The sequence below is a fragment of the Bos indicus x Bos taurus genome, chromosome 6 (assembly GCF_003369695.1).
Source record: "Bos indicus x Bos taurus breed Angus x Brahman F1 hybrid chromosome 6, Bos_hybrid_MaternalHap_v2.0, whole genome shotgun sequence".
NCBI lineage: Eukaryota > Metazoa > Chordata > Mammalia > Artiodactyla > Bovidae > Bos > Bos indicus x Bos taurus.
Window position 1 is genome coordinate 67,042,085 of NC_040081.1, and position 26,706 is coordinate 67,068,790.

At 40.0% G+C, this 26,706-nt stretch overlaps 1 protein-coding gene across 4 annotated transcripts in view; it reads right to left on the reverse strand.

The window, feature by feature from the left end:
- The window catches only part of TEC (tec protein tyrosine kinase), a 168,598-nt gene that overhangs the window by 98,293 nt on the left and 43,599 nt on the right, over positions 1 to 26,706 (reverse strand). For all 4 annotated transcript variants that reach the window (XM_027544443.1, XM_027544444.1, XM_027544442.1 and 1 more), the window contains one exon: positions 14,754 to 14,939. In XM_027544443.1, coding sequence (XP_027400244.1) covers positions 14,754 to 14,891 — 138 coding nt within the window. In that variant the 5' untranslated portion in view covers positions 14,892 to 14,939. The remainder of the gene's footprint in view (positions 1 to 14,753; positions 14,940 to 26,706) is intronic.

Sequence of the window (26,706 nt, forward strand, 5' to 3'; positions counted from 1 at the left end):
CTTTTTCCATGATCCAGCAGATGTTGGCAATTTGATCTCTGGTTCCTCTGCCTTTTCTGAAACCAGCTTGAACATCTGGAAGTTCACGGTTCACGTATTGCTGAAGTCTGGCTTGGAGAATTTTGAGCATTACTTTACTAGCATGTGAGATGAGTGCAATTGTGCGGTAGTTTGAGCATTCTTTGGCATTGCCTTTCTTTGAGATTGGAATGAAAACTGACCTTTTCCAGTCTTGTGGCCACTGCTGAGTTTTCCAAATTTGCTGGCATATTGAGTGCAGCACTTTCAGAGCATCATCTTTCAGGATTTGGAATAGCTCAACTGGAATTCCATCACCTGCACTAGCTTTGTTCATAGTGATGCTTTCTAAGGCCCACTTGACTCCACATTCCAGGATGTCTGGCTCTAGGTGAGTGATCACACCGTCATGATTATCTTGGTCTTAAAGATCTTTTTTGTTCAGTTCTTCTGTGTATTCTTGCCATCTCTTCTTAATATCTTCTGCTTCTGTTAGGCCCATACCATTTCTGTCCTTTATCAAGCCCATTTTTGCATAGGAGGACTTAAATATATAAATATTAACCAACCCAAAGGGAAAAACCACAATGCAATAACAGCAGGGGACTTTAACACCCCATTTACATCAATGGATAGATCATTCAGACAGAAGATCAATAAGGAGCCATCTGCCTTAAATGATACTTTATATAAGATGTACTTAACAGATATACACAGAACATTTCATCCAAAAAGCAACATAATATATGTTCTTCTTCAGTGCACATGGAACATTCTCAGTTTCTGTTTGGAGAGGTGAAAAAAGTTCTGGAATTAAATAGCGGTGGTTGTTGCACAACATTATTAATATACTTAATGCCACTGAATTGTACACTTTAAAATAGTTACAATGGTAACTTTTATGTTATGTGTTTTTACCACAATAAGAAAAAAGATGCCATGAAGAGAAGACAAGTCACAAAGCACAAACAAGTATTTGCAAAGCATATACAGATAGTGGGTTTGATTCAGAATATGTATTTTATGTATTCTAAAAGTACATTTTAAAAGGCAGAAAACTTAATAGAAAAAAAAAAGGAGGAAAAAAATCTAAAGGGGCACTTCAACAGAGAGTAAACACCGACAGTAAATGAAAATAGGTAGACTTGCTCACCCTTTTTAGTAACCAAGGAAATATACGTTGGAAAAAAAAAAATGTTATCACCACTCCACACTCACCAGAATCTGGCTACCCACAGATGCAGAGGTGAAGCTGAACAGGGAAGGAAAGTCCAAGTCTGAGCAGGTAGGGGAGGTGGGGACACTGCCGATACATGTTTAATAACTATTTTAAGACTTGAGAATCATATTTAGCCATGAAAAGGACTCTATAACCACACAATCCAACTTCTTCATTTTAGGGTTGAAACTGAGGTACTGCCTGGATAACTCACCTCCTCAAGATCACACTGGCTGCTGCTGCTGCTGCTAAGTCACTTCAGTCGTGTCTGACTCTGTGTGACCCCATAGACAGCAGCCCACCAGGCTCCCCCGTCCCTGGGATTCTCCAGGCAAGAAAACTGGAGTGGGCTGCCATTTCCTTCTCCAATACATGAAAGTGAAAAGTGAGAGTGAAGTCGCTCAGTCATGTCTGACTCTTCGCGACCCCATGGAATGCAGCCTCACATCAGCTAGCAGAGCCAAAACAACCTCACACCTTCTAACCACCAACCCATGTTGCACTGAGCCCCAGTATTCTGATGTGCATGAATGTCAGGGCCAAACTATGTCACTCCCCACTCGTAACCCTCCAATATCTTGGTGCTCGGGGCTGGTGCACTGGGATGACCCAGAGGGATGGGATGCGGAGGGAGGTGGGAGCGGAATTCAGGATGGGGAACACATGTACACCCATGGAGGATTCAAATCAATATATGGCAAAACCAATACAATATTGTAAAGTAAAATTAATTAATTAATTAATTTTTTAAAAAAGAAGAAGAACAAAATTCAGTCTTTTCCATGGTTGACAACAATCCATGTACAAACTTGCCCAGGTCACCAGCCACCTCCCCCACCCCCACCAACCCCCCCACCCTGCCAACTCCACTTTAGTCCCTCAGCCTCTCTGCTGTTTCTGGAGCAAAGAAGTACCCCATGTCTCCCTTGGGGCCTTACTTCCTGGATTCACCTGCTGGAACACCCTCCCCTAGGCTTCCATGTGGCTTTCAAGTATTCCTGCTTAGGATTTTAAATACTTTTATTTTTCTTAATATATTTTTAAAAATTTTCTTCTTCTCATAATTGGATTAAATTTAGTAGAAAATAACCCTTTTATAGCAAGGTTGGTAATATAAAATTGTGCCCCAATGTAAGTACTTAGAAATAATATAGTATACTGGTTGGTTACAAAACAGATGTATAAAAATCAAGAGCTTGATTACATATCAACAGTATCTAACTATAACACATCCTGAAAATTCACCTGTTCATAAGAGTAACTACAACCATAAAATACTCAGGAATATATTTAGTATGAGACTTTTTAAAAACAATGCTAAAACTTTAATTAAAGAAAAATAAATTGACAAATTTAAATAGATAAACTAGCTTGATCTTGAAAGAAAAATTTAAGAGCATAAACTATAAATGTGCTTCCTTTACAGTGGAGATGTCTGGGGGTATTTCACTCGCAGATTTGTAGTTATTATCAGATACTAGAACAAATAGTGTCTCACAAGTTCTGCAAAAGCAGATCCAAGTCTTGAGAGGCTTGAGGCTTACACACCTTGGGGAGAAGATTCTTATTTTCAGTGCAAAATTATAAATGCGAAAGTGCTAGGGCCCTTCTAGGGGCTTTACAAATCCAATTCTATGGAATTGAAAGGTTCTAATGCTTACTTTTCTTTACCTTCCCAGTCGATCTACCTCTAGTGTTATGAAATATAAAACTGAACAACACAACATTCATCAAACCAGCATTCATTCTATCATGTGCCAGTGGACAAAAGAGACACAGGGTAAACGCAATGAGAGCACCACCAACAGATGCTCAGAGGTGCCAAAAATGAGAACTAGCCCTATCCCAAGGTATGCATGGTTTCCCAGGTAGCAGAGTGGTAAAGAATCCGCCTGCCAATGCAGGAGATACAAGAGATGCAGGTTCAACCCCTGGGTCAGGAAGGTCCCCTGGAGGAGGAAATGACAACCCACTCCAGTATTCTCACCTGGAGAATTCCAGAGACAGAGTAGCCTGGCGGGCTACAGTCCAGGGGGTCACAAAAAGTCAGACATGACTGAGCACACACACACACACACACACACACACATGCACACACACACGGTATGCATCTCCCCTAGTGATCAGACTCCACAAATGCAACTAGACTACAAGGAGCAAAGATCAATGAAATCACCTGTGATTAGTGACTTATTAGGAAAATGAAATGGTTACGCTTATTGCAAAAAAAAAAAAAAATGTCTGTATCTGGGAAAAGCCAGATGCAAGACAAAAACTCTGAAACGCATTATACTAAAAAGACAGAAGTGGGTAGACAATGCAATTTACTTGTAACAACAACAATCACTGACACTTAGAATGGCACCTACTAGATGCCAGGAACTGTCCTAACTACTTCATATGCAGGGGAATCCATTTACTCCTGACAAAAACCTATAAGGAAGTACTATTATTTGCCCCAGTTTAAAGATGAGGAAAATGAGACACAGAGAGATTAAGTAATTTGACTGAGGTCACACAGTTAATAAGTAACAAATTGAGAATTTGAACCCACACCATCTGGCTCCAGAGTCCATGATCTACTCTCTAACTCACAGAAAAGCAATTAATTCAAAGATGGACCTCAGACCACAACAGAAGTTCCCTACAGTGAAGAAGGAACAGAAAACCGCCGATAAGCTTGTTCTAGAACCTCTAGAAATATACTCTCTCCTCCAGTAGATATTGGTCTTGTTTCCTACATATATTTTAGTCGTAATACCTATCTTAGAAAGTGATTAAGTGTGATATCTGAAAGTAAAAGAATCGCTTTGTTTAAAAACAAATTTTAAATTCCATATTTGACCTTTAGCTTCAAGCTGCTAAATTTTCCAAGAAAATTCAAGTCTCTACCCTTTTTTTGATGTTGTACAATAATCAGTGCTTCCTTGATGGCTCAGACGGTAAAGAATCTGCTTGCAATTCAGGATTGAACCTGGGTTCAATCCCTGGGTTGGGAAGATCCCCTGAAGAAGGGAATGGCTACTCGCTCAAGTATTCTTGCCTGGAAAATTCCATGGACAGAGGGGCCTGGCAGGCTACAGTTCATGGAGTCACAAAGAGTTGGAGACGAGTGAGCAACTAACACTTAGCCAGGACTGAGTTAGCCTAAAAATCAGCTTACTTAACTATTTAGAAAAAATATTTAACTACTTATCTACTACTTTAAAAAGCACTTAACGTCTTACTGCAATAGATTTTATGGGTTCTCTTCAGCTGTGATAATGTTCTCTACTTGTTGGGATAGAATATGAATATGAATAAATTCATCTTTAGTTGAGTTACCTGTGAGTTTTCTTTGTGAAGAAACATTTGACCATTCATACTTTGAAATGAAGGCTTCCTGGGTAGCTCAGCTGGTAAAGAATCCGCCTACAATGCAGGAGACCCAGTTCAATTCCTGGGTCAGGAAGTTCCCCTGGAGAAGGGATAGGCTACCCACTCCAGTATTCTTAGGCTTGCCTGGTGGCTCAGATGGTAAAGAATCTGCCTGCAATGTGGGAGACCTGGGTTCGATCCCTGGGTTGGGAAGATCCCCTGGAGAAGGTTATGGCAACCCACTCCAGTATTCTTGACTGGAGAATCCCTATAGACAGAGGAGCCTGGTGGGCTACAGTCCATGGGGTCACAAACAGTCAGACACGACTGAACAACTAAGCACAGCACAAGCACTTTGAAATGAACTATTTAAAGTTAACTAAAATGAATTATTTAACCAAACCCATTTTAAAGTTCTGAAGAGTTACAACTTCAGTTTAGCCCTTTCCATTTCTTTCATCTAAGTATTCACAGGAATGTGTTCTTTCTGTGGGTCCCTTTTCTGTACAACTATAATTCACTGAAATGCATAGGGTTCCCAGCATCTCACAGGGGTACAATGAGGAAAAAAGGAAACACAATTCAACATCTGCTAAAAGAACACCCTTTCAAGATCTTATATAAAGCTACAGAAGGAAAGGAGGAAGGAAATGTATGTTTAGAGGCGGTCAGTGAAAACACTATTTAAGGAAGTCCCCCTTCATGGGAAGGAACATAATGTGGTTTAACAGCATGCTAGCCAGAAAGATAAGGCATCTTGGTTCACCTAGTCAAATGGGATCTCACTTCAGAGAAGGTACAGGACTTAGTTGTTCCTCCTTCAGTGTCTTCACTTGTGAAGTAAACGGTGGAGAAATGGTTATCTACACATATACTTTATGGAGATGCTATGGAGAACAGAATATTGCAAGTGTGTATGTAAAACCCCTCTACGTTTGTGAAATCTAGGCTACGTAAAGTCTAAGAACAGAGGGAAACCCAAGGGCGAGGGAAGTTCAGAGTTTCAGGTAATCCAGAAAAGTATGGGCGAGTGCAAATAACTGTAGCATACAAGGACAAGAACTCCAGGTGGCAAGAAGTCCCCTTTGAAACAGACTGGATGCAGGATAGGAAAGTCTACCATTATGAACCCAGAAAGGCAGAACTATAACTTAATCAGATTGTAAGCTTAACAAAACCAGGATCATCCATTTTTCAGTTTCCCCATCCCTATCTTATTGTGTGTGTGTGTGTGTGTGTGGTCAGTCATTTCTGACTTTTTGCAACTCATGGACTATAGCCTGCCAGGTTCCTCTGCCCATGGAATTCTCCAGGCAAGAATACTGAAATGGGCTGGCATTTCCTTCTCCAGAGTATCTTCCCGACTCAGGGATCAAACCCAGGTCTCCTGCACTACAGGCAGATTCTTCACCATCTGAGCTACTGGGAAGTCCGTGCTTCCTCTACTCATATAATTTGGCCTCTTTTCTAATTGTCCTTCAGGACAAGTGATATCATATCTATCCTCATCAACAAACACTTAATAGAAACTACTAATTACAGAACTAGCTTCTAAGATTTCTAAGGATCCCCAGACCAGCAGCTCATGATGCAGAGAACAAAACTCATCTTACAAAAACCATGATGTCAAATACAGTTCTTTAAAAAAAAAGAAAAGCTGCAACAAGTGACATACACTTCTGGTTAAAACAAGTTTCTTTTAAGACAGGCAGGTGGGAAAGGGGGGTACAGAGAAACACTGTTTCCACTATACTGCCATTTCCCAGACATTCTGGGAATTGGTCTTTTCATAATTGCCTTCAGTGCCTACAGCACAGTTTTCTGAATATATTCAGCGCTAAAATAACTATACAAAACTTTGATGTAAATTTTATTTTTTGATAACACTAAAAATTGCTGAAAGCTATGAATAAATTAGGTAATACCATTTCTGAACAGAAATGCTAATTTTTTCTTACAGGCTTTGTCTTTCTCATCATGATACAAATAATTAGTGAATAAATCACAACTATTATAGCCAGATCCAGAAGTGTTTTTGAGACCTAGAATTCTTTTATTATTTCTACTTTTAAGTAGACCAAAGACCAAAGACCAAAGACCAAACCTTTGATTAAACTCCCACTTCATTTACTAGAAATTACTCATACTGTACTATTCTCCATAAAATGCTTTATATGACTAGTAATTGTTTAACACAGAAAAAGAAAAAGTTAAAATTGAGGAGGGGGCGAGAGAAAGGGAAACAGGAAAAAGTGATTTCTCATCATCCCAGGGTACCAGGCTAAAATAATTTATTTCATGGGAAGGTGATCTTCAGCTCCTAATGATGACCATGAGAATGTGAGCAGGGGAATAACTTATAATGATTTTTAAACCTGATTTCACGCATGTGGACTCTCATATACAGTCACTGAGTATTCATGATATAGTTGGCATTTTACAACAAAGAACAGTATTTCCTGTATACCGTTCTCTTCCTTGCACCATGAACATTTACAATTTGTATGTCTTGACCTACTAAACACAATGCATGATCAGGGATTAGATGCTGGACTTGGGAGGGGCGGTTTTGAAACAGCTATGAAAACATCAGTGGAATGATGAATGAAATTTGACCATGGCTGCTGCTGCTGCTGCTGCGTCGAGTCAGTCGTGTCCGACTCTGTGCAACACGGCAGCCCACCAGGCTCCTCTGTCCCTGGGATTCTCCAGGCAAGAGTACTGGAGTGGGTTGCCATTGCCTTCTACTATTTGACCATGGACTCTGGACCAAATAATAGTATTGTATCAGTGTTACATGTCTTGACTTTGACCATTGTACTGTTGTTCTAAAAGAGAATATCCTCATTTTTAGGCAATATACAACAACCCATTTAGTGGCAAAAAGGGATTATCTACATGGGCCTTTGCTGTGATCCAGTTAAGACTCTACACTTCCACTGCAGAGGGCACAGGTTCTATTCCTGATGCGGCCACAAAAAAAAAAAAAAAAAGAAGTAAAGAAGGGGACTGTCTACAACGTATTCTCCAGTGGTTCAGAAAACATGCATAGGAAGAGAAAGAGACCAAGTAACAGACCAACAGAATGACAGAGCAAATGGGGCAACCAGAGGCAATTTGTGAATCTAAGTAAAGTTTATCTGAGAATTCCTTGTACTAGTCCTGCAACTCTTCTATCAGTTTGAAACTATAGCAAAATAAAAGGTTATAAAAATACTTTAGGAGAGTGGATAGAACAAATGGTGTTATCCCCCTCTTCAGTCTTAAATACGTTTCTGCTTCCTAGAGGAAAAAAAAAGAAAAAAAAAAGTGAATACTGTTTGATGGAAATAGATAAATTGGCAAATAAAGAGGGTAAATCAGACCCCTAGGACTTCAGACCTACATCTTGGCTGTTTTAAGTGATGAAGAAGGTCAGATCCAGGAGAGTAGAATAAGAACACAAATACGAATCAAGAGTGGGAGAAGAAGAGACAGAGAGGAAATTAAGACACAAGACAGGAAGCTGATACAACCTTATTTCAGAAACATGGAAACTCAACTACCAGTGAGAAAATGAGTTTTCATGGGATCACAGAGTTGAGACTTTTCAGAGCCAGAAAAATCCCCTAGTACACTAGCCACTTTACTGTTTATGGAGTATTTAGAGCTGTCTCACTTTTTATAAGCTGGAGAATTGTCTGGAAACCTCTAAAGCCTGATGCCAATGCTCCCAATTGTCCTGAAATAAAAGAAACTATATCTTCTACCCCATACTCACCCCCCAGAATCCTAGAAAGTGCTAGAAGATACAAATCTTCAGGTAGCAATAAGAAGGATCCTATAAACTTATACTTTCCCCTAGGAGTCCAGCTAGTCAAGGCATACAACTAAGGGAGAAATAACCAATAATCTCAGAAGCTTACAAGCTCTTATGCCTGCATCACTAGAGTCTCCAGGTTCCCAGGGTCAGTCAAGCAAACAACAATATGACCCAGAAGACATAGAAATACGAGAGATGGCCCAGGATATTCAAGAGACTCATGCCATCATCTTGTAACTTCCTCCACCATCAAGACAGTTAAACTGGCTAAAAGGTCAAATTTTCAATCATCTCATCACATAGAATGTTTGATTTAAGTACAAAGTAATAAAATGAGAAGGGAGGCATTACAGAAAGAGCACTGAACTTACAGTTAGAATACCAAGGCTCTAATCCTGACTCTTATTCTTACTAGCATCATGATAACCTTTTTGGTTGTCCATGATATTTTCTGGGCTCCAAAATCACTGCAGATGGTGACTGCAGCCATGAAATTAAAAGACGCTTACTCCTTGGGAGAAAAGTTATGACCAACCTAAATAGCATATTCAAAAGCAGAGACATTACTTTGCCAACAAAGGTCCATCTAGTCAAGGCTATGGTTTTTCCAGTGGTCATGTATGGATGTGAGAGTTGGACTGTGAAGAAAGCAGAGTGCTGAAGAATTGATGCTTTTGAACTGTGGTGTTGGAAAAGACTCTTGAGAGTCCTCTTGGACTGCAAGGAGATCCAACCAGTCCATTCTGAAGGAGATCAGCCCTGGGATTTCTTCGGAAGGAATGATGCTAAAGCTGAAACTCCAGTACTTTGGCCACCTGATGCGAAGAGTTGACTCATTGGAAAAGACTCTGATGCTGGGAGGGATTGGGGGCAGGAGGAGAAGGGGACGACAGAGGATGAGGTGGCTGGATGGCATCACTGACTCGATGGACATGAGTCTGAGTGAGCTCCGGGAGTTGGTGATGGACAGGGAGGCCTGGCGTGCTGCGATTCACAGGGTCGCAAAGAGTCGGACACGACTGAGCGACTGAACTGAACTGAACTGCTGTCTGCATAGGATAAACCTGCATAGGAAGCCCTGCCTTCTTTGAAGGGTTGAGGTCTCCCCAAATCTCCTTTGAACCAACCAGCCATCCTACTGGGTACTGAGGACTCAACTCTCCACTCAACTCCCGAAAATTCGAAAATAGGAAAGCTTTGAACCCTGCCCTCAAAGAGCTTGAAGTCCAATGGGGGAACAGACACATAAACAAAGTCAAGCAACCAAGATGTCTCAATAAAAATATGGGACAGGGCACAGAGGGCTGATGGGGGCTGGTGAGTCCACCACTGGTGTGAGGATTACAGAAAAGGCTTCAGAGAAGGTAAGGACTGAACTCAGTCAGAAAAGATGAGCAAGTGTTGACTAGGCCTCTCACTATATTTTTGATGGATAAAATGTGGATAGATAGACAGATCCTGGCAGGTATGTGGAAGAATATATCACTCCAAGCTGATTGAACAATACTAAGAAAGGTACAATGTGAAAAAGTACAGATAGAAGACACAGCTGGAGATGGAGGAAAGACAGAGGGAAGACAAGGAAAAATGGCATCAAGTACCTTGTATTCCAATCTAAGGAGTTTTAACTTGATCCTAGAGTAGATGCAAAGCTATAGGTTTTAAGTATCCTTCTGAAGTCTGTATAGTTGAAAGATGAAGATTCAAAAGTAGAATCAACTAGGGCAGTGATCCACCAAAAGAATGAAAGTGGGAGCTGGAATAAGATTCTGATGAAAGAAAGGAGAATTCATGAGATTTGGTAACAGACTGGATGTGTGTTGGGTTGAGCAGTCATGGTAAAGGAGTTAAGGGTGTAAAGAGACAATATATATGAAAGTAATTTCTAAACTACAAAAACAATTGAAAAACATTGTTTTATAAAGTCTAGATAGATAATGACAGAATCAGACAGAAACCTTAGTTTTGTCTGATGTTAATTTTCTTCTACCACAAAGAAATGTTTTTAAAAAATCATAACTGAAAGTAAGAAAAATTTCCTCAAAACTTTTAAAATAAAAATTTATCTGTACTATAGAGAGATTTAATAGATTTTTTTCCTTATTTTTCCCTGGAGTATCAAGGTTGTTTCAAAGATAGGCTTTGAATAAATAGCCCTGTAATTCATCAGTATTTGATTGACCTTGTGTAAGTTTTTATTACATACAAGTCTCATGTTGCTCATTTTTGAAATGGGAGTCCTAGTAAGATGTAATATGCTATTCTTTTGAGGAATAAAGAAAATAATGCATGTACTTAGCACAGTAGAACAGTACCTGGCCATATCTGGTACTCAATAATTTGTGCCATAACTACTACAGATGTGTGGGAAGGAGCTAACCTAACAGGCCTGTGAGGCTGAAAAAGGTCTGCTTACAAGGCTGGTCCTTGGCTGGCATCTGGGAACTTGGACTTTGGGAGAGGGAGAGCTCTAACATTCCCAGTGCTAATAAGAATAGCTCACTGGGTCTAAATTGTACAGACAATCTGGTTTACGCTGAACACCTGCTTTCTTTCTGGAGTCTGGAGTTTTGGTACATGCTTTGACAGAGGGTGTCTATGTGACCAGCCCAGTGAAAACCTTCAGCACTGAGTCTCCACTGAGATTCCCAGTGAGAAAACATTTCACAACTGTCACAACTGGGAGCTGAAGGAATTATACACCCGCTTTGTGACTCTACCGAGAGAGAACTCCTGCAAGCTTGTGCTTGGTTTCTCCAGACCTGCCCCATGCACCTTTTGCCTTGCTCATTTTGCTTTGTCTCCCTTTCACTGAAATAAATCATAGCGGTGAGCTCAACTCTATACTGAGTCCCATGCATTCTCCTGAATCCCTGAACCTAGGGATGGCCTTAGGGATCCCCAGCACAACTAGTCTCCCTGTTCCTCAACCTCATAAACTACTGGCCAGTTTTCAAACCAGAGGAGTATTACAGACAACAAACCAACCAGATTGATAATTTTAAAGTCGAATGATAAAACTTCCTGATTTCTCAAGTAACAGTAGTTGCAGATTTATATACAACTTGAAATTTCTGTATTCAAACATCTCATCATATAGAAATCTCACCATTCTTTGTTTTCTATTATTTAATAGGTCATTTTTCTGATTAAACTCCAGTCCTATTCTTCCCTAGATTCCATCTCAAAACCAAGTGGAGGCTCCAGCAGAATATTAGGTGCTCTGATCTATGTGATTAGTTCCCTAATCAGAAAGCAAGATCACAGTGTCCTCTGTTCTGTGTTATTACAAGAAGAGCAAACAATATAAATTGTCAGTAAGATCGTTTATCAGTTCACTAGAAGATGCAGAAATATGAGCTAGTTGAGAACGAATAAGAAGGACAAACCAAAAAATGAACCACAGCAGAAACTAAAACACAAGTTTTCCAACATCAGACTTGGAAGAAACAGCTTGACTGAATTTCCCAATGAATTTCCCAGAATTCCTTGGCACACTTCGAAAAGTACAATAAACTGTACTTAGGGTACAAGAAAATTTTCAGTAAAGTCCTGCTGCCATCGTATCAAAGGAGCTGGGATATAGAAAACCTGGAGAAGACTGATGCCTGACTCACACTGTGATTAACTGAGACTTTTAATAAAGGATAAGTGTCACTTAATAGCTATAAAGAAACCACGTAGCTACTAGATCAGTCAGTAGCCTACCCACTGTTTCTCTTCTAAAACAGAATATGAACAACTAAAATAAATATATCTGGGGCTATCCACTTAAAAGAGTTTTATATTTTTAACAAAATAATATTTTTAAAATACCTGTTGATTTCCATGGGTTACCCACATTACAGCCCTTCTTAGATCACAGCTTCTAGGGTAAGGGAGATGGTAACAAGAACACTGATCCACGGAAAACAGAAAACTGGGCACATTAACCCAACAGGGAAGAAATACTACAATGCATGCTACTGGGCTTACCTAGAAGCCAGGTTCAGAGCTGTCATGAAGGAATTAAGCCCAGTATTATCAGAACTTTTACTTTCTGAAGAATTCAGATTCTTATCTTAAGATGCCAAACTTTTTAATATAGGTAAACATTTGTTTTTAATTGTGGGAGGAAAGCAAATCTGCAATCATATTTTCAACTGAAGGTCATAAGTGTCCCAGTGAACATCAGTTCCTGAGAAAAGAATCCAGGAGGGATAAAAATGCCCAGCTCCTGGGATGAGTAAGGGCTCAGGCAGAACTAGCTAATGCGACTAGGCTCCCTGGGCCAGTCATCAGTAGCCAGAAAGGAGATGAATTCTTTTTTTTTTTTCCCATTAAAGTATAGTTGATTTACAATATCATGTAAGTTTCATGTATACAGCATAGTGGTTCAGGTTTTTTGCAGATTATATTCCATTATAAATTATAAAATATCGAGTATAATCCCCTGTGTGTGGGTGTGTGTGCTCAGTTGTGTCCGATTCTTTGTGACCCCATGGACTAGCCCACCAGGCTCCTCTGTCCATGGGATTTTCCAGGCAAGGTAATTCCGTGTGCTATACAGTAAATCGATGATAAGTGTCAGAGGCTGGGCTTTTTTTACATGTTGTGACAACTTCCTCATTCTGTCCTTTCTGGTTCTCATGGTGGCTGAGGCTGCTTCCAGGAAAGACAGCGGGTCAGGTTGTCAAACAAGAGGGTTTCCACTCTTCTCTTTATTCTCCCTAAGCTAAAGCAATGACGGCCTTTTTAACTTTGTATCATCTTTGTATTATCATTTATCATCTTCAAAGTGACTTAACAATTACAAAGAATTTCAACTGTAACAGTCCATATCTCTAAACAGGTAAAGTAGGTTTCCAAGGCTTTCTTGGTTAGTAAAGGACCACACTTTCCCATGTTTACTGTAATATTTCTATTCTTTTCTTATTATACGATTCAAATTATAACAGATCATTATCATACAGCAAAAATGTATTAATGTTTCCCTTAAAATTTATTTTAGATTTTAAAATAATTCGTATTTCTAGTCTTACCTGAAACTCTTTTGGAATCCTGAATTTTTCAGATTTAATAAATGTATTATACCTCATATACCACACATAACACTCCCAGCAAGAACTAGGACAGCCCCACGCAATTAAACACATGATTATTACCACATATACCCATATCCACTAAGATAAAAACTAAAAATAGCTTCATCTAAGGTCAGGTTTTACAACTGAGTTTTTGAAGTTTGGGTTTTCAGCACTATGGGGATTTAGGAAGGTGGATAAAAGACTGAATTATATGAACCTGCAGAATTCCACAGGTCACAATGACAAGCCACAACAGAAATTAACAGAATTGAGGGCCACCAGTGAAAAGCAATGTCATTCTGTCTGTACTGGGGGAACCAAAACACAGAGAAATCAGTGGGAGAAGTTAGTGGAAGTAAAACCAAAACAGAAAGAAGCAAATCCATTTCTGAGGATGGTACTCCAGAAAAAAAGTAGAGTAAAATAAAACAAAACATCAAGATCACCAACAATCTACTAGTAAACAACTAGACCACGGCATGTGGTAAACAAGGGTGACCCAGTCTCTCCAGCCATCCCCTGGGACCCGAGAAAATGTCTAAAAGGGAGAACACGGCTGGACCCGCAGTACTGGATGATGAGTCCCCAACACGGCAGGAAGAAAAAGGTGGGTCAGAGGCTACTCTACACTCGCACACCTCATCGAGTGGTAGAACCAGAGGACAAACCAACTTAAGAGCCAGGAGCTGGATGACAACATGAACCGCATGCCAGCTGCTCACCAACCAGGTTCTCAGTGAGCCACTGTCCCCTGCTCCCATCAAAGGAACTTTGTACTAGCTGCTTAGCACCAAAAAAGTTGAACAGTTTTGCTGCCAGTCAACTTCATCAAATCACTAACCAGTTTTAAGTGACTTCCACTGAGTAGTGGAGAAATATTCATATAGAGTGATGGACATAGACACAGTTTGTATATGCTAATGAAGAAGACTTTGATACATAATATGAGTTTATGGGAAACAGTCATTTACAAAACATACCTAATGAATTCCGCAAGGATCTAAAACTGATGTAGGAATTTATTTCCTCTAACAGATTAATTCAGTAGGCCAACATAAAATGTATACCCATGTATACTAAACCCATAATTAACAGACGTGTGAAAATGTCCATCCATATTCTAAACTTTATCTTTCAAATCATTAGCTTAACTTCATTAGCTAACAAATCATTAGCTTAACTTCATTAACCTAAAGCTTATTGCATAAGATTTGGAGGGTGTGAGGAATGTCAGTGTCAAAAGGTAGTATCAACATAGAAAGCAGCAAAGTAAATTTTGATTGTCTCCTACCTCTGGGCGACCCTCGTAGTAGGTCAACATGGACTTTGTGAGCACAAAAAGTCTCTCTTTGTAGTTTAAGGGCGACGTCTTCTTTTTCTGCTGTGACCTCTTAATAAGAATCTCTTCCAGAATAGTGTTAAAATTCATCTCGGTCTTCTGATCACTCTTTCTCCTGCCATTGAAGATCCCAGTGTTCTAAAGTAAGAAAATAAACAGTTGAAATAAAATGCAACATGTTAATTATCCAAGGACACCAGTCACTCCAAATTACAAAAACAGATTTTACTCTGACAGCTAGAGCTGAGGAATGTTACTCTATGCACCCGGACAGAAAGTGCCCGGATAGGGCATGAAAGCTCAACCTCCTCTTCTTCCCTGCTGCTGCTGCTGCTGCTGCTAAGTCACTTCAGTCATGTCCGACTCTGTGTGACCCCATAGACGGCAGCCCACAGGCTCCCCTGTCCCTGGGATTCTCCAGGCAAGAACACTGGAGTGGGTTGCCATTTCCTTCTCCAATGCATGAAAGTGAAAAGTGAAAGTGAAGTTGCTCAGCTGTGTCCAACTCTTCACGACCCCATGGACTGCAGCCTACTAGGCTCCTCCATCCATGGGATTTTCCAGGCAAGAGCACTGGAGTGGGTTGCCATTACCTTCTCCCTAGCCCCATCCTTTTCCTCTAAGTCCCAGGATTTCATAAGAAAACCTAATCCGAACTGCCATGATGATCCACTCCTTTGTCCCTCCCTGCCAATCCCTTGGTTTGCTGGCACACTCTACTGCTATTTGATTGCAGAGAAACAAATATCTCAGATGGAAAAGTACATTTCATCACCTGCATGGCTAGTTTAGGCTGGTATTTAAATTGCCTCAGGATCTTGGTACACAAATAGACAAGCACATAGGCATGGCAGGTTTGAACAAAATGAATTACCACAGTGGTGTATGGCATCAATTTCCAGTTGTAACAAGGATGTAATCTTGATAAGCAACCTCACCACCAGAACTACAAGGATGCTCTCTGATACCTACACTACCATTCCCCACATTCTCTTCCCTGTGGCTCCTGTCTCAATCACAAGAGAAAACGATTCCCACCCAGTTACAGCTTATGCTACTCAGCTACCCTACCCTACATGGCTGCCCCTCAAGGCAGAGCTCCTCTGTATGAGGTCCTCAGTCCTGTATTTGGAGCCCCCACATCTAGACTATCCATGCCCAGGCTAATAAGCCTTCCAAAATCCAACAAAATTTCACTTTCTGAAAACCAAAGACACTCAGTAAAGGCCTGGACATTTTTATCTGAGACAAGTTGAAAGGACAACAGCCCTTTCTTCCCTTCCTTCCACCACACCCTGACAAGAAGTTACTGTGTATAAAATCATAGAGGCAGGGACTTCCCAGGTGGTCCAGTGGCTAAGACTCTGGCCTCACAATACTGGGAGCCTGGGTTCGATCCCTGGCCAAGGAACTAGATTCCACATGCAGCAACTAAAGATCCTGTATGCCACAACTAAGACCTGACACAATTAAATAAATTAATAAAATATTTTTTTTAAAAATCAGAGAGGCAACAGGAGTCACGTGAAGAAAATAAGTGGTTATCAGAGAGCACAACTGGGAACTTGCCACTGAGTTTGGCAGTGAGAAATTTACAAACTTTTTGGCCAACCCAATACCAACCTCAGCCAACATGATACCACCCAAGCTGACACTCTGGCAACTTCCTTGCAACTCCCTACTACTGATCTTTCATTATCCAATCAGGCCCTCTGTTTTCTGTAAAGTTACTTTACAACAGCTTAACCTCTGAACATCAGTTTCTTTCATTCATAAAACATGGAGCTAAATATCACAAGGTTACTGTGAGGTTTAATGAGATGTGAGAGAGAACTTACTTATTATGAAACACTGTACAAATGTTTATTATTGTTATTTTTTAATTCCAGTGTTCTTTTTTTAGCTTGAAGAATTATCATCTGGGCCATGAAAATAGCTTTCCAACTGGTCTTCCTTTCACCCCAGCTCCTGCCTCCTTTTATTCAAACTACATGCCCTTTATTTTCATTGGCTCAGCCTTCAAAGACACCACTGTCATCATGCCATTATTCCCACTGGCTCAGCCTCCAGAGACATCACTGTCATCACACCACATTCATTCACTGGAAATCCTCCATGCCTCCCCAAAGTCCTCCTCATCACCTGCAGGATAAAGTAAAAATTCTTTAGCCAAAACACTAGACATGGTCCACAATTTAGCTGCAACCTAACATCCAACCTTTACTTTTACTGCTCTCCAAACACTCCACCGGAGAAGGCAACGGCACCCCACTCCAGTACCCTTGCCTGGAAAATCCCATGGGTGGAGGAGCCTGGTGCACTGCAGTCCATGGGGTCACTAAGAGTCAGACACAACTGAGCGACTTCACTTTCACTTTTCACTTTCATGCATTGGAGAAGGAAATGGCAACCCACTCCAATGTTCTTGCCTGGAGAATCCCAGGGACGGGGGAGCCTGATGGGCTGCTGTCTATGGGGTCACACAGAGTCGGACACGACTGAAGCGACTTAGCAGCAGCAGCAGCCAACACTCCACATCCCAGTCAAAATAGTCAGCATTCATTCCCTGGCCTAGAGAACCCCCTCTCTCCACCTATGAAAACTACTAGCTCAAAACTCACCTCCCTGATGAAGCCTTTCCTGATGGTCTCAATTAATTAAAACCTACCTGGTTCCTGGGCCCGTGATCTCTGTATCACCCATCACAGAGCTCATTGTTGCCTTCCATGGTTTAGAGAATCGGTGTTGCTCTAAATTGATATTCTAACTCTCACCTAGATTTTAAGCTCCTGAAGGAATAATTATCAACTTTAAGTGCACATCAGAATCACACAGGGAAGTTTTTTTCAGAATTCAGACATCCTGAACCCACACCCACGTACTCTGAATTGGTCTGGGGTGGGGTCCAGGGCATCATGATTTAATGTGCAGGTAGATTTGAGAGCCACTATCTTAAATGAAGACAAACTGGGCTCTGACACAAACTCTTTATACCACTCTTAGTGCTTCTCAATAAGAGGTGGATAACAGGTCTATTTGACCCATTATCCTAAGCTGAGAAGTCAGAGAAAAAAGCTCTTGCTCCTTTGCATCTAAGTTGGTCCTCCTTAGTTTAAACTATAAATTTGGTACTGACCCAGCAAGCCCACTACACAGCAAATACCCTGAGAAAACAATAATCAAAAAAGACACTTGTACCCCAATGTGCATAGCAGCACTATTTAAAATAGCCAGAACATGGAAGCAACCTACATGCTTATCAACAGATGAATGGATAAAGAAGATGTGGCACATATATACAATGTGATATTAGACATAAAAAAGAACAAATCTGAGTCAGGTCTAGTGAGGTGAATGAACCTAGAACCTGTTATACAGAGTGAAGTAGGTCAGAAAGATAAAAATAAATATAGTATATTAATGCATAAATATGGAATCTCAAAAATGGTACTGACAAGCCTATTTGCAGGGGAGGAATGGAGACACAGATGTAGAAAATCGACTTGTAGACACAGCAAGGGAGGGAGAGAGTGCGCCAAATGGAAAAAGTAGCACCAACATACATACACTATCAGATGTAAGATGGGTAGCTGCTGAGAGGTTCCTAAGTAGCACAATAAGCCCAGTCTAGTGCTCTGTGAGGACCTGGGGGGATGCTATGGAGGGAGAGGATGGAGGTTAGGGAGGGAGCGGATGTATGTATAATTACGGCTGACTTGCACTGTTATATGGCAGAAACCAACACAACATTGTAAAAATTTTAAACTACATACTTAAATAAATGAAAAAAATAGTTCATTGTTGTTGTAATAATCTGTTGGTCAATGGGAAATCCTGGCCAAAGAATACTATGAAACTTCATATAAACAAAGGAAAGTTCTCCTCACGTAGATTTTCAGTTAAAGATGGAGGGCTGAATGTACACATTAGCCCAGGCTCCGTCCTAAAATCCTAGTGTTAAGAGAAGACATTGCATGCATAACACAAGGTCAGGATACAGCCAAAATAAAGTACACAGAACCAAAAGAGAGGACCCTGGAGGAAAAACAGATATGAAAAGCACAGTAGAAGAGTCAGAATTTAAAACTGAGGAAATATTCCCAAAATATGAAACAAAAAAAAACAAAAAATAAAAATAAAAACTGGAGAGGAAATATAATTTTCTGGATCCATCCAGAAAATTTAGCATTTGAAAAATAGGAGTTCCAAGATGAGAAAGCAGTGAGAAACCAACCAAAGAAGAAATTTAGGAAAATTTCCCCAAATTAAAGATTACTTCTCAATTGAAACAGAACCAAATCAGCAGAGCTCATAAAATTTCAAAATCACAGGGACAAGCAGAAGATTCAGCAAGCTTAAAAATAGGTTTCACAGAAAGGATCAAAATTCATAATAGCAATCATCAAGGACAATAACAGAAGCTAGAAAATAATGGAGAATTTTTTTGAAGAAAATTTATTTCTAACCTGAGTCTATAGCTGTTCCCTGGTGGCTCAGAGGATAAAGCATCTGCCTGCCATGCGGGAGACCCGGGTTCGATCCCTGTGTTGGGAAGATCCCCTGCAGAAGGAAATGGCAACCGACTCCAGTATTCTTGCCTGGGAAATCCCATGGACAGAGGAGCCTGGCGGGCTACAGTCTACAGAGTCGCAAAGAGTTGGACACAACTGAGCGAGTTCACTTCACTAAGAGTCTATCCTCAACCAAACTATCAATACAATGACAAGAGAATAAAAACATTTTTCAAATATTCAAGGGTTTAAAATTTTTACCTCCCATTCACCCTCTTCAAATAGCTACCTGAGGACAATACTCCATTAAAATAAAAAAACTATATCACAAAATACACGGAACCCAGGAAACAAGGGTTTCAAAACAAAAGAGGTAAAAACAGTCTCCCAGACAATGGTGAAGGGAAATCTGAAGCTGACATTGGGCAGCAGACTGAAAATCACCAGGCCAAATTAGACCAAGGGCAGGTCAGGAAGCAACAGTTAGAACTGGACATGGAACAACAGACTGGTTCCAAATAGGAAAAGGAGTACGTCAAGGCTGTATATTGTCACCCTGCTTATTTAACTTATATGCAGAGTACATCATGAGAAACGCTGGGCTGGAAGAAGCACAAGCTGGAATCAAGATTGCCGGGAGAAATATTAATAACCTCAGATATGCAGATGACACCACCCTTATGACAGAAGATGAAGAAGAACTAAAGAGCCTCTTGATGAAAGTGAAAGAGGAGACTGAAAAAGTTGGCTTAAAGCTCAACATTCAGAAAACGAAAATCATGGCATCTGGTCCCATCACTTCATGGGAAATAGATGGGGAAACAGTGGAAACAATGTCAGACTTTATTTTTTTGGGCTCCAAAATCACTGCAGATGGTGATTGCAGCCATGAAATTAAAAGACACTTACTCCTTGGAAGGAAAGTTATGACCAACCTAGATAGCATATTCAAAAGCAGAGACATTACTTTGCCAACAAAGGTCCATCTAGTCAAGGCCATCGTTTTTTCCAGTGGTCACGTATGGATGTGAGAGTTGGACTGTGAAGAAAGCTGAGCACCGAAGAATTGATGCTTTTGAACTGTGGTGTTGGAGAAGACTCTTGAGAGTCCCTTGGACTACAAGGAGATCCAACCAGTCCATTCTAAAGATCAGTCCTGGGTGTTCTTTGGAAGGACTGATGCTAAAGCTGAAACTACTTTGGCCACCTCATGCAAAGAGTTGACTCATTGGAAAAGACTCTGATGCTGGGAGGGATTGGGGGCAGGAGGAGAAAGGGACAACAGAGGATGAGATGGCTGGATGGCATCACTGACTCGATGGACGTGAGTCTGAGTGAACCACGGGAGTTGGTGATGGACAGGGAGGCCTGGCGTGCTGCAATTCATGGGGTAGCAAAGAGTCGGACATGACTGAGCGACTGAACTGAACTGAAACAGTTCTTGGAAGGAATTATTCCAGGAAATGAACCTGAAGGTATTGTTAGAAGATCTATAATAAATTAGTTAAAATGTAGCAAACCTAAAAATAATAAATCAATTTATGGAAAGTAAGAAATTATACAGAAAAGGAAAAATAATCACAGTTTGCTACAGAGTTTAGCCATATATAACATCTAGAACATCATAATAAAATAGACTATAAGTAGTAATCTTATCTTTAAGATCAAATTAGTCAATCTGAAAGGAAATCAAGCCCGAACACTCTTTGGAAGGACTGATGCTGAAGATGAAGCTCCAATACTTTGGCCACCTGATGTGAACAGCTGACTCATTAGAAAACACCCTGATGCTGGGAAAGATTGAAGGCAGAAGGAGAAGAGGAAGACAAAGGATGAGATGGTTGGATGACATCACTGATTCAATGAACATGAACTTGGGCAAACTCTGGGAGATGATGAGGGACAGGGAAGCCATGGGGTCGCAAAGAGTCAGACACAACTGAGCGACTGAACAACAATAATCTTACTACTAGCATAAAAATACTGGGATAAGGGAATGCAGGAAATATGCTTCTTTGTGGATCTCAAGGTATGTTGTGAAAGAGAACTATGTCCTCCATAGTACTAGGAGGAAGTCAGTGCATCATACCTAAAATTGAAAAAGCAAGAAGTGGCAGCGTAAGTACATCACTTAGAGATTTACGTTACTAACATGTTGTTTTAAAAGTAAAAGTGGTTGCTTCTGGGATCAAAAAGTTATTAGAAGATGGCAGTGGAAAGAGTATTAATATGTTCTCTACTCTCCTTCCCTAAAATTCTATGCAAGCAATAAAATACTCAAATCGGAGAGGAAGATAATTCCTACCTCCAGTGAACAAAAAGATGGCTATGAGCTGCAAACTATGAAACACATATCTGCCAAATACTGTGAAAAGTACATGAAAAGAGGAGAGGAGGCTGAGTAGATTTCCCTTATAGTTATGTGTATAGCTGAATCATTTTGCTATACACCTGAAATTAACCTCATTGTCCTGAAAGGTCAATCTAATGACCTTTTGATAAGATCAATGAAAGCCGGAGGAATAAGCAGACTATAAGAGAATCAGGGAGTATCCCTGTAGAGTTACTATTTACACAGAAAAATAATAAAAAATATAATCAAGCTTCCACTATTTTGCTACGTGTTGGCATAGCAAACACATAGCACTAAGCACTAAGCACTAAGCACTAAACACTAAGCACTTCAGATGTAACAACTCATTTAATTCAACAAACCTACTGAAGGTAATATTCCCTAGTCATATGGTAAGAATAAGAGCCAGATTTTAATTCAGGCATTCTCACCACACAGCCTGCACTATTAACCGCTACACACACAACCTCTCCAGTGGAAAGGAAAAGAGAACTAAAGGGAAAAGCATATGATGCGTCATTATCGGCCTTCTATTTAGGCAGATGGCTAAAGGCAATTCGACACAACCTCCAAATTTCAACAGATAAAACTGACTCCCAAGGCATCATTAAGAAGGACACCAATCTCTCAATACCAAAAACTAAAGAGAACAAATGAATTTATAATCAAACAGAAACAGACCCACACATTCTACCAGAGGAACAGGGAATGGCAGGAAAAGTATGAGCTCTGGAACCAGCCAAATCCGGGTACCAGGTCAAGTTAGGCTTCTTCAGCTTTGTGAATTTGGGAAAGTCCCTCAACTTTTATGAAACTGAGTTCTCCCTTGGGATAGGGGACTGATGATAAGAAATGTAAATGTAATATGCATGTCAAAGTCATTTGATCACTGCAAGTTTCAATAACAGATCTAAGAGATTTTTTTTAAAAAGAAAAGAAAGAGACCATAGAACACAAACCTATGGTTACCAAAGGGGAAAGGGGTAGGGAAGGGATAAATTGGGAGTTTGGGATTAACATACATACACTACTATAAATAAAATAGATAACTACCAAGGACCTACTGTATAGCATAGGGAACTATACTCAATATTTTATAATAACTTACATGGGAAAAGAATCTGAAAAATACATATATATATGTAAACCTGGATCATTTTGCTATACACCTGAAACTAACACAACATTGTAAATCAACAGGACTTCAATAAGAATACATACATACATAATTAATTAATTTTTAAAACCTGGAGACAATCACTCTGAATGAAAGAATCCGTTTGATGCTCCAAAGTAAAAAATGAAGATGAAACAAAATTTCAGACTCCTCCAGCTGATTCTCCCTTTTTCCACACCAAAAAGGACTGAGCCATTCAGACAAAAGAATCACAAATGAACCAACTCTGGGTTACAAGTATCTTTTTAAAATAAAACGAAGAGCTATAACTTAAGACCCTTTTCTCTGTGTCTCCTTAACAGTGAACACAAGAACATTCTTTCCTTTACTCTGACTGCTAATTGTTAAAAGCTTGAAAAATAACGCATTAGTCTTTGAACATCAATATTCTTTTTTTATTAAAGTATTAGTGGATTTACAATACTGTGTTAGTTTAAGGTGTACAGCAAAGTAATTCAGTTATGTTTTTCAGATTATTTTCCATTGTAAGTTTTTACAAGATATGAATATAGTTCCCTGTGCTATACAGTATATCCTTGTTGCTTATCTGAATACCAATATTCTGAAGTAGACACTGTTCACCGTTTCACCAATGAGAAACCCAAACCACCATGAAGTTGTATTCTCTGTCTAGTGTTACAAATCTAAATACCAGACTAATGGTTCTTGGTTTCATGGTCTACCAATTTTAGCCAAAAGATCTAAGAACTCTTTTTTATCATAAAAATTCTGCTGAAGAAAAATATGTTTTTTTTAATGGCTACTAAGGTTACCCAGCCTACTTTATACATCCTTTCACAATATTTTTAATCACGGGTACAGAGGTGATTGTGAATTACCAAACATGAGGATGGTAAGGAATATAGTAAAAAAGAAACAAACAGCCTACTTGTCAGGGTAGAGAAAGGATGAACTCCTTACAGAAAGAAGCAGAGTGATCAAAGGTTGTTAAAATTCTCATCTTACTATGTTAAGCCATATGAAAAGGTCAATGTTTGGCAATATTTTACCTATACAAATCAACAATATTATCTAACTCAATCTAATACTTGTCAATGCTCTAAGAGTAGTAATGTAGTTAAAGCTCTCAATTTCAGAATTTTACATCAGAACACAGTGGCTATTACACATTACATCATAGGTTTACCACAAAGTTTCAGCCTGTTTGTAATGTTAAGAAATATAGCATGAATAAACATCAGACTGACAATTATCTGAGAAATCAAATGGTGTATGTCTGCCAACAGTTTCTGTGGGTTATATTTCAATTCAAAAGTATCTAAAATGGGTAGGTACTATATAGTAACAAACCTTATTCTGCTCTCTTCTACAATGTAAACCCCAGCTTAAGCCCCAATTTTCTTTTGTAAAAAGGGAACCGAACAGCAGAAACACAAGCAAAAAGGAGGGAAATGCTCGGCTGACTTTAATCAGAATAAAGGGTACATTCTAGGCTCCCCATTTAACATCATGAATTGGTGCTATTCCAGGATCAGGCACTTTTTTAGCTCTCAGATAAGAGTAAAAGTTTAGCCTGCAAGTCTTCCTTACCTACTAAACAAGGCACCCAGGGATAAACTGTATTTTCTTAAAGTCTTGACTGTGTCTCCTTTCAGCTAGTTGCTCAGTAACAGGCCACAAAGTTTTGAGTAGTTTGTTGATCTACTGAAACTAGGTCTAGATTAGACTCAAAAGGTCAAAAGGCAAAAGTTACAGAAGTCAGCTGACTTATCTCTCCTGGGTAGGTAGTGCCTGTCCAGCCACATGGTGGGTGACCAAGATGTTGGACTGGGGGCGGACTGTGCAGTACTACACTACAGAGAGTGGTTTCTTACTGTCCATATAATACACGTAAATGCAATAATTTAACATATACTCTTTAAGACAACAGGTCTGGGGTTCACAACGAAGGACCCCGCTGTGGTCTTTGGCTATGATTGTGGCTGAGGGTCTCCTGGCTAATAAAAATGAAGAGAAAAAAAAGAGATAAAAAGAACAGTGGATGGAGAAAAAGTTCTGACAAAAGAAACCATGAGCAATACTATTACAAGGAAATTGGTTTCACCTCTTGGCAGGTATCGAGCCAAAAGACAGACTCAAAGAGAAGAGCAGAAGGAAGGATTTATTACTTGCAGCAAGTAAGGAGGACAACAAGGACACTTCCCAGAGCATTATCTCCCCAAACAGCAAGACTGGGGCTGGAGCAAAGAGAAGTCAGCATAGAACTGGGGAAAGGTTGACAGAGTCCAGCACAAGTTGATGGAAGTTGGGAGGGTCAGCAAAGGTCACCATCATCATTCCTTAGGTTCCAATGGATCTGGAAATTGTGCCCTCGAGAGGGGTTTGCATTCCGCAAAACAGCTCAAGAATGTGCTTCAGGCTAATCCTGACCTTTGAAATGGTACAACTGATATATTATGGTTAAGTTACCTCTCTGGCCTGATTATATCTGTTCAGTTTTACCTTCTTTTGCTCCTATAAAATCATTAACCATTGAGACCTATTCTTCTTCAAGAGCAAGCACTGTGGCCAGGCTAGATCACAAAATGACTTAGGCCTAGGAGGCTGGGTTCTCTTCCTCTGAGGAGCCCCACCCTATCTGCTTGCAATACCTCAACGCATCATCACATATACTTACACTACAGGAGATTCAGAGTTAAGTATTCTAGAGAGAATCAAAAGTTGTCTTAACATAGAAACTACTCATTGATCAACTGACCACATAGGCTCCAAATATTCCTTCCACATTACTAGGTTCTGCTTCTTTGTGGGTCTGTTTCACTCACTGAATGAGGGAATGCAACAGTCAACAACATCAAATGTTCAAAAGACGAGGGTTTTCAAAAAGTCAATGAAAATAATGTTAAAGAACTGCTCCCATCACACTCAATGCCACTGGCAAATAAGGATCTTGCAGTTAGCTGGTAAAAATAAAAAAAAAACTTGCAACATTGTTAAGTAACTATACCCCAATAAAGATTAACTAATTAAATGCACTGAAAAAAAAACAATAAAATAACACAAGTATCAAAAATGACTTACACTTTAGAAAGGGAAATATAAATATCATATCAGTTCAGTTCAGCTCAATCGCTCAGTCATGTCCGACTCTTCGCGACCCCATGAATCACAGCACGCCAGGCCTCCCTGTCCATCACCAACTCCTGGAATTCACTCAGACTCATGTCCATCGAGTCAGTGATGCCATCCAGCCATTTCATCCTCTGTCGTCCCCTTCTCCTCCTGCCCCCAATCCCTCCCAGTATCAGAGTCTTTTCCAATGAGTCAACTCTGCATTAGGTGGCCAAAGTACTGCAGTTTCAGCTTCAGCATCATTCCCTCCAAAGAAATCCCAGGGCTGATCTGCTTTAGGATGGACTGGTTGGATTTCCTTGCAGTCCAAGGGACTCTCAAGAGTCTTCTCCAACACCACAGTTCAAAAGCATCAATTCTTGGGCGCTCAGCTTTCTTCACAGTCCAACTCTCACGTCCATACATGACCACTGGAAAAACCATAGCCTTGACTAGACAGACCTTTGTTGGCAAAGTAATGTCTCTGCTTTTGAATATGCTATCTAGTTTGGTCATAACTTTCCTTCCAAGGAGTAAGCGTCTTTTAATTTCATGGCTGAAGTCACCATCTGTAGTGATTTTGGAGCCCAGAAAAATAAAGTCTGACACTGTTTCCACTGTTTCCCCATCTATTTCCTATGAAGTGATGGGACTGGATGCCATGATTTTCGTTTTCTGAATGTTGAGCTTCAAGCCAACTTTTTCACTCTCCACTTTCACTTTCATCAAGAGGCTCTTCACTTTCTGCCATAAGGGTAGTGTCATCTGCATATGTGAGGTTATTGATATTTC